An 8,668-nucleotide genomic window follows, 5' to 3' on the forward strand; every position below is an offset into this window, starting at 1 on the left:
TCCAGTACTGATTTTACTTTCACCCTTTGCACCTGGGAAGTTTTCTGTTTTTCCCTCAGCTGTTGCAGACATGCTCTCTCTGACGTTAAGGCAAAGATTACAGGTGAGTACGTTTTGTTTTTTTAAATTACGTGCACTTATATCTGCTTCAGGAGACCCTTTTTCTGCATGTAAGAGTAGTTGTAAATAAGTCACTTATAACTGTAAGTAGGCCAGCTTGTCACTAAACGTCAACCCTGATAAAAATGTCTGGTTTGAAGATTTTTTCTTTGTATTTTTCGGTCCAAAAGAGAAACACACACTGCTGTCCCAGTTTATTTATTTATTTTGCTGAAAGAAAGTTGACTGCACAGTCTGCACTTTATGCAAGACTTACTATACTCAACACAGCGAATACAAAAGATGAAAGGAGACTTACTTTAACATATATTTATGCTTCAACAGTAATCTGTCTATTAGGCCAAAGTAACACATAGTTGCATAACTATCATGCAGGCACAAGCTGGTTTCAACAAACAAGCCCCTCCATGTCTGACCAGCCCACACGCAGTACATTTTTCAAGTCCAAGGTTTTCCATAACTGCTCCATTGAATAACACATTTGGGGGGGTTTTGTGGGGTTTTTTTTTTACTGCCTTTCATTTAATGGGTTGTTTAGAACATCAAAAGCCACATTATTCTAACTCCCTTGTTTACAAACCCCAAGTGCAAAGTATTATCATTTTGAGGGATGAAAGTATTTGTGCACAGGCTTACTCTTCATCAGGGTTTCAAAAGACACCAAAGGATGAAAAAGAACCCCCCACCAGAAACTTTTCTTTTTACACTCTGCAGAGCATTTAAAGCACAATGGAGAGTTGCATCGCACCCCGTGACTTGGTATTTGTGCCTTCAAGAGGTTTTTATTAACTTCTCTGAGCAGTTTAGAACAGCAGGTCGCAAGAAATGTAACACAGTCGCCCCAGGCTGCTTACTAGTGAACAGCTTTAAAATCATTATTCAAAAAGTGTACATTTATTCAGTGACTGAAATCATTCCTGTGTGTTCATCCACTACCCCCCACGCTGCAGCCCCTTTTTCTCAGTGCTTCAGCATGTTTGGGCCAACAGAGGCAGATGACTGCAAAATCTTGCAGAAGACACCTCAGCAACAGCAGCAGCAGCGATGGGTGGACAGGACAGGAGAGCCTGGCTCAGGATGACCCAGAGATGTGGAGACTCCTGCAGCAGGAGAAGGACAGGCAGTGTCGGGGACTGGAGCTCATCGCATCAGAGGTCAGACCCCATTTAGATGAAAGAGAAGAAAATGTGATCAAAGTACCATAAGGAGATTAAATAAAAGAGGAAAAACATGAAAGCTAAATCTTCAGTAAATCTTGATTGGAAAAACAACACGTTATATGTATGATTCCCCTCAGCAGCAGGCTGCTGAGGGGAATCAAAAGTGGCTGTTTAAATGTTTGCTCTGTGTATTGCGTCACACATAATCTCTGTGCAAAATTAGTTCTGGAAAAAAGAGGTGTGACAGGTAAACTGTGCTGTTCATTGTTAAATTAAAATAAAATAAAAGCAACTAGAATTGCCGGCATTAAACTGTGATTTCACAGAGTACCTGCTGTAATCTAGAATGACAGTTTCAAGTGCAAGTCTTATGGAAATGTGCTGTTCACTGTAAAATACAAGCTTTACAGTGAAATACTGTCAGCTGTTTGACTAGCATAAAATTATTATGTAACTTGTTGCTATTCTACTCCTAGAAACACATTTATAAAAATCCTGGTGCGTTAAAAAATCTCAAAACACCCAGAAAATCACTCACTGCTAGAGTTTTGGTCATGGTGGCTCAATAACCACATCACTCATGCACAGCCAGCAATCAAAATATAACTTATTGATATGAACTAAAATATTAAAAGTCCTGTGTGTATTTATGTTCAACAGAGACAAAAAATTAGTGGTGATAATCTAGTTTAGCACCGGCACCGGCATCAAAGGCACCGGCATTTACAGAGCTCAAAGAACACTACAGTCATATGCGAATTTCCTGTATTTTTACAGCTTTTTTAATATAGTGAACAATATTTAAAAAATAAGAATTTTAATTTTCCTCCTACTTGATTGTTCAATAGATGATGTCAGCCAAAAATAAATACTGGGGTAATGAGTCTATAGGCTTACATTTAACATTAGGACCTCATTTTTTGGTCAGCCAGGATAAAAATCGGTTTTGCGACGCAAAATTCATGAAAGAGCTGCAGACTCCACAGACTTACAGTAAAATACTCCACTGAGTTTGGGCTGAAAGATGTTTTGTTCTTCACAGAGGAGCACATTTGTCAGCAGTGAAATCTCAAGTCATCAGAGTTGTAGTTTCCAGAATTTTACTGTTTTCTTCAGCATTCACCGAGATTTCCGATGCACCCCACCAACTCCTTTTAAGTCAGTTATTTTGACTAAGTGGAAGCTGTGGGAAAAGACGGGAGCTTTTATTCTTTTATTCTCCACCAATTATGCATCCACAGAACTATCACTCACGATGACATCTGAAAGGTTTAAACTTCTTTTACATGTGCTATCAGTCATTTGCCGCTCTGAGCCAACTCCCAGAGGAGAGACCCTGCTTTTTTTTCATCTTCAGGAACATAGTCAAATGATCCCATTAGGTTCCCCCCACTGATTTCTTTCACTGATCCCCACATTTAAAGCTGAGACAGAGAAGGAGGAGCGATCGTGTATGTGTGTGTTTGTGTGTGTTTGTGTGTGTCAAGATAGTGTTTCAAAATGTCATGGAAAGAGATTTATGTCACTTGGGGGACTAGTTTTAAACCCCACTGGAATGATTGAGGGATCCCTGAACAGTGACAGGTTTAGTAAAATAACAACCCAGAGGGGGCAGCTGAGGAGGACAGAGAAAGAGAAAGCGAAAGACAGTGAGAGAAGATAAGCTGAAATGTGAGTGGGAGAAAAAAAGACTGAGACAGGGAAAAAAATTCATTTACATTCATTTCCTTTTTCCGCAGCTCCATCTCTTTTCTGACATTTGACACCGTGCTGAACTTTGCAAGGATTCAGTACTAGTTAGATTCTTCTATATTCAGCCCTCAGCATCACTATAGTACCTCTAATGCACTCTGATTTCTTTAAATAATCAAATATGGCTCATTTGTAGCTTATACAATAGGCTGTTAAAAGCATCTGCTCCATTTTTGTTGCAATAAGTATTTGCAAAACAGTCGTCCTTCTGAAGATAAATAAAAGCTATATCTGGTTAAAAAAAAAAACAGGTTATATTTGGTGACAGACTTCTGAAAATATAAGTAAGATAAAAATTTACTGCAGGTTTTGATGCTTTTTTGTTTGTCCCTCCAGAACTTCTGCAGTCGTGCAGCTTTGGAGGCACAGGGCTCCTGTCTGAACAACAAATACTCTGAGGGATACCCAGGACAAAGGTAATAAGCATCGCCTACTTTAAACATATATTGATTTAGTCATTAAAACTATTTTCAGAAGCCAGCACATGAAGCTTATAAAATTTCATTTAAAGGCAAATGGACTTTAAAACAAAAAGGTTTGCATTTCTTTTCCCAGCATAATTCAGGGCTGTTCACATAGCATATAGCAATATAATCCAGCTCAACACAAACTAAAAGTGCACAAAGTATATTAAAGGACAGTGACATGATATAGAGTGATATGACAGCATACGATGCAATACAGTCTGTTGAATATGATATGATTGAATGCAAAAGAAAGCAATACTATGATACTATACGATGTAATAAAATCTGATGTGATACACAACAGTGATCAGTGTTATCCATCATAGTACAGTTTCAGTAAGAAACAATAACATATAGCCAAATAAATGGAACAATACATTACGACACCCCATGATATGACAGAATACAAAGTTTGAAGATGTGATAGGATACATAAGGGTACTGCATGATTCAGTACACATGATTTGTTGCAAAATTATACAGTTATCGTACAATATGATAAATTACAATATGAAGTGTGTGCGTTACAATAACATGAGATGATTCTATGTTTCTTTTTTTGTTTTTGTCAGATACTACGGAGGTGCAGAGATTGTCGACCAGATCGAGCTGCTGTGTCAGAAGCGAGCGCTCTCGGTCTTTGGTCTGGATCCCAATCTGTGGGGCGTTAATGTTCAGCCATACTCTGGATCCCCTGCTAACTTTGCAGCCTACACCTCTGTGCTGCAGCCTCATGACCGCATCATGGGCCTGGATCTGCCTGATGGGGGACAGTGAGTCAATATGTCAAAGTTCATTCATGCTAGACATGCTCAAGCAGAGGATATTTCCATTCCCATAATAACATTTTATACAGAGCTTTTTGTCCACCCTGCACCTGCTCATCTTCTGCCCACGTGCGCTCTGTTATAATTATATATTTTGTCCTTCACATTTCAGCCTTACCCACGGCTACATGTCAGACAACAAAAGAGTCTCAGCCACCTCTATTTACTTTGAATCGATGCCTTACAAAGTGGATGTAAGTAGTATTCAAACAGAATTAAGGTTTCAAACCTGTGATCCATTTAAAGACATAAGAAAGTGTAAGCTGTTCTCTCTACCCCCTGTTCCTGAATCCCCCTCAGCCCCAAACAGGTCTCATAGATTATGACCAGCTGGAGAAGACTGCTCGCCTTTTTAGACCCAGACTTATCATAGCAGGAACCAGCGCCTACGCTCGTCTCATCGACTACTCTCGCATGAAGAAGGTGCTTCATTTAATAATGTTTACGAGAAGGTGTCTCAGAAACTTCCAACAGCTGTTAACTCTACCACAAATCAGATTACTGAGTTACTGAAGCGTGATGAGATACTTGGACATTTAAAGAAAAGCTGAGAAAGTAACAGGATTTCAGGTTTGTGGGGTTCATGTTGAGCTGTGTGTCTTTTAGTTGTGTGCGGAGCTGAGTGCCTACCTGCTGGCAGATATGGCTCATATTAGTGGCCTGGTGGCTGCAGGAGCTGTTCCCTCTCCTTTTGAGCACGCTGACCTTGTGACTTCCACCACCCATAAGTCCTTGCGTGGAGCAAGGTTAGGATCTGAGCCCTAATATGAATTAATTTTAATAAGTGTGTTGATAGTTGCCTATTCAGGTAAGAGCTTTATACATGTGATTCTGCACATGTCCAGCTAAGCACATTTGGTGTCCTTTCTCTGCTCTGCAGGGCTGGCCTGATCTTCTACCGGAAAGGTGTGAGGTCCGTGGATAAGAAAGGCAGGGAAGTCCTTTATGACCTCCAGGACAGAGTGAACTTTGCTGTGTTTCCATCACTTCAGGGAGGACCTCACAACCATGCCATTGCTGGGGTGGCTGTCGCCCTCAAACAGGTCAAGATGTGTATTTTAATCTTTAATGTTCAATAATAGCCCACAAATTCAATTAAAGGGGAAATCCTCAGACAGAACATCAGCGTAGGTCGAGTAGGTCTGGATTTGGAGTATCTGAATACAATCTTATTCTCTCACACGACATGATTTCTGCTTCTGCAGGCTTCCACTCCCATGTTCAAGAGATACATCCATCAAGTGCTGCTGAACACCAAAGCCATGGCCAATGCTTTGTTTAAGAAAGGCTACACTTTGGTGTCAGGTGCTGAGTGAGTCTATGATGTTGAAATTGTATATTTTTGCATTAAAAACAAATTATTTCATACAAATTAAAATAAACGACAAATGCTTTTGTTTTCTTTCTCTGACTATGAAATTAGACTCAGCATTTATACGAGCAGTGCATTTCTACCTCTCCAGTGCCTGATGCAATTGCTTTTGGATCACTTTGCATTTGCTTCAGCCTCATTTGCATTCTGTTTTTAAAACTTTGGAAAAGTTCACTTAAGCTTCACTTGACAGTTGAATGGAAAAAAAACAGTGAGTAATATTTTACTGTAGCAGCTGCACGTCTCCTCATTGTCTCCAGGAAAGACTTGATGAGAATTTCACCATCAGAAACATTTCCTCAAATACAGATCTTATAGATCTATCCTCCTCTTCCGTTTCTCAGGTGGAACAGACAACCACCTGGTTTTGGTTGATCTTCGACCTCGTGGTATGGATGGTGCTCGAGCTGAGAGGGTCCTAGAGCTGGTGTCAATCACGGCCAACAAGAACACCTGTCCTGGAGATAAGAGCGCCCTCACTCCAGGAGGACTTCGACTTGGTACTCGCTTTAATAGAAGTGCAGCTTGTGCAGAATGTGTTGCAAAATTTAGTAATCTAGGAAAGAGTTACAGGAGTGGAGCTACTTTGGACAGACTCTGTCAGCCACTCTGTCATTCTGCCCGTATGGCAGCAGACCCTTTCTTCTCTCTCGGAGTGTCTGACTCTGTGATGTGTCTGTGTTTCCTGCTACATGTCACTGTATCTGTAGTTCTTATCACCAGACCATCATTCAGTATGTCACCATGTACCTCAAACCAACCCTCTCTTTATGAACTATTGACAACAATCAAACCATTTAATCTAACGATTGTTTTATCTGTCACTTTCTTACAGGAGCTCCAGCTCTGACCTCTCGGCAGTTTAAGGAGGCAGATTTTGAAAAAGTTGTGGAGTTGATTGATGAAGGGATTCAGATTGCACTGGACGTGAAGAAGAAGACCGGTGAGGGAGTTTCGTCTAAACCTGTGATTCATCCAGTGGGAGTGGTGGTGTTTGGGGTTTTGTGTACAGCAGATTCACCATGCTGACATGTTGTTTGCTTACATAGATTACTAGTGCTCGAATATGTGTTCAGCATTCATTATTTCTCTTGCAGCTAAGGACTGTGGATCATTTATTAGCTGTGAGTAGGGTTCAGGAAACAAGCAAAAAGAATAAATGCAATTTTTTTGCCTTTCTGTCTCCAAACAGGAAACCTGGCTAGCTTCAAGTCATTTCTGCTGGAGGACCAAGATACAGTGTCACGCATCACAGAGCTCCGCCAGCGGGTGGAGCTATTCGCCAGGCCCTTCCCCATGCCGGGATTTACTGACCATTAGAAAAAACTCAGACAAACAAGCTGTAATGCAGAGTGTTACACTTTGTTTTGTTTTTTAGACATACATATAATGCATATAATAATATAATAATTTGGTAAAAAACAAACAAACATCAGTTTAAATTGATCAGAGTGCAACAATACAGCATGGCATTTCTACATTAACTGGAAGCATTAAAATTACCAGCTGAGCTGAAAAATGTAACATAGTAACAGATATTGATATGGACAGAAATGCCAGGTGAGGTGAATGCATTAAAAATAAATGATAAAAGTCACAACTCGTTAAAAAATGACTCTAAGGAGGTTGGAAAGAAAGCAACTCAGCTTCTCAGCTCAGCTCCAAGAGACTTCTTCAGTTCTAACTCTGCATTTCTAAGTAGCATGTAAACATTCATTATGTATAACATTGTACTAATGCAGACATTTAAAATGTCTTCATAGGAGAATGTGTATGTTTTAAAAGGTAATGTAAACTACTGCAGTGTTCTTATAGAGTGTTATAAATAACTACTACATACACTGCAGTTTATAGCTAATCTGTGCTAAGTTACATTCAAGTGGATACTATTAACTTCTGTTTCATTGTATCAGCGATCAATTTAGTGGAACAATTTATTATATACATTGACTATAAAGGATCTAAAGTGATTTGATTTGTTACTAGCTTGCAGTGATAGGTGGATAGTAGTGATTATATTCATAAAAATGGTATTCAATAGGACTAGAGTGTAAATGGTACACAGCAATGGACCTAAATTGTGAGTTAACAGCACTCTGGAATTTGCTTTCGCCTTCTTGTCAGGACTGTTGTTTGCTGCCCAAACACAAGAAGGACCCTTATGCTTTCGGGTATTTTTGGCATTTGGTTGCTAAGTCTGCTTTAGAGCTTTTACTGACTTCAGGCTTTGTTCTGCACTCTGGGAAACTTGCAGCAGCTGTGTTGGGAATTGAGCACAGGTTCAGTTTACATCCACAGATCCACTAACATGAATAGAAAACAGTAAAGTAGCACAGGCGTTTCAAAACAAGGCTTCAGATTTGTGTGTATGTGTGTGTGTCTAATGTAATAGTAGCTTTTGTAGTTTTACTTTGACTTCTATAGAAATAATTTCTGAGGAATGTATAACATGAATATGCATCTTTTAAACTGCAATAAAACTGATGCTGAATATTTACATGTTAAATTTTCTATGGTTTTTTTTTTGCATGTATTTTTTTTACCTGCTGCTGAGTTGCATGTCACCGAGCAGTTGATGATTTATGTGTGTTATCCCAAGAGGGAGGAGCATCTTCAGATTCTGTAAACACTGATCCATGTTAAGCTGCTGGAATTTCCTCTGCTCATGTCCTCTCACTGTTTACTTCTGGGAATAGTCAAGAAAAAGAAAATAAAAAGTAGTCCCCAAACAGTGTCAGCGGATCACAGCTTCAGGTTCACAAAAGGAAAAAACAACTTTGGATCATTTGATTTGTTTCCGTAGTACTTTAGATGTCTGAATTGTTTGGTTTGACTTCCTCTCTCAGTTGGACGTTGATATTTTTTCTATTGAATAAGGTATTTCATGATATGATTGGGTCCAAAATTTGTTGGAGGAACAAAAATTATTTTTGTAGTTTTGTCTCCGTAAACCACAACTGAGCAAATTAA

General features: G+C 39.4%; 1 protein-coding gene across 1 annotated transcript; it reads left to right on the top strand.

The window, feature by feature from the left end:
- Positions 1 to 24: 24 nt before the first annotated feature.
- LOC146684219 (serine hydroxymethyltransferase, mitochondrial-like) lies at positions 25 to 8,195 on the top strand. The gene is made up of 12 exons (XM_085443494.1): positions 25 to 103; positions 1,071 to 1,274; positions 3,369 to 3,448; positions 4,072 to 4,272; positions 4,439 to 4,520; positions 4,627 to 4,749; positions 4,933 to 5,072; positions 5,207 to 5,369; positions 5,532 to 5,631; positions 6,043 to 6,198; positions 6,534 to 6,641; positions 6,891 to 8,195. The coding sequence occupies exons 1-12, from the start codon at positions 71 to 73 to the stop codon at positions 7,016 to 7,018; spliced, it is 1,518 nt and encodes a 505-aa protein (XP_085299620.1). The 5' UTR covers positions 25 to 70; the 3' UTR covers positions 7,019 to 8,195.
- Positions 8,196 to 8,668: the final 473 nt, after the last annotated feature.

This window comes from Copadichromis virginalis, linkage group LG20 (assembly GCF_057382275.1).
Source record: "Copadichromis virginalis isolate Kocher_CV1m ecotype Utaka linkage group LG20, C_Virginalis_male_GT1.1, whole genome shotgun sequence".
Lineage (NCBI taxonomy): Eukaryota > Metazoa > Chordata > Actinopteri > Cichliformes > Cichlidae > Copadichromis > Copadichromis virginalis.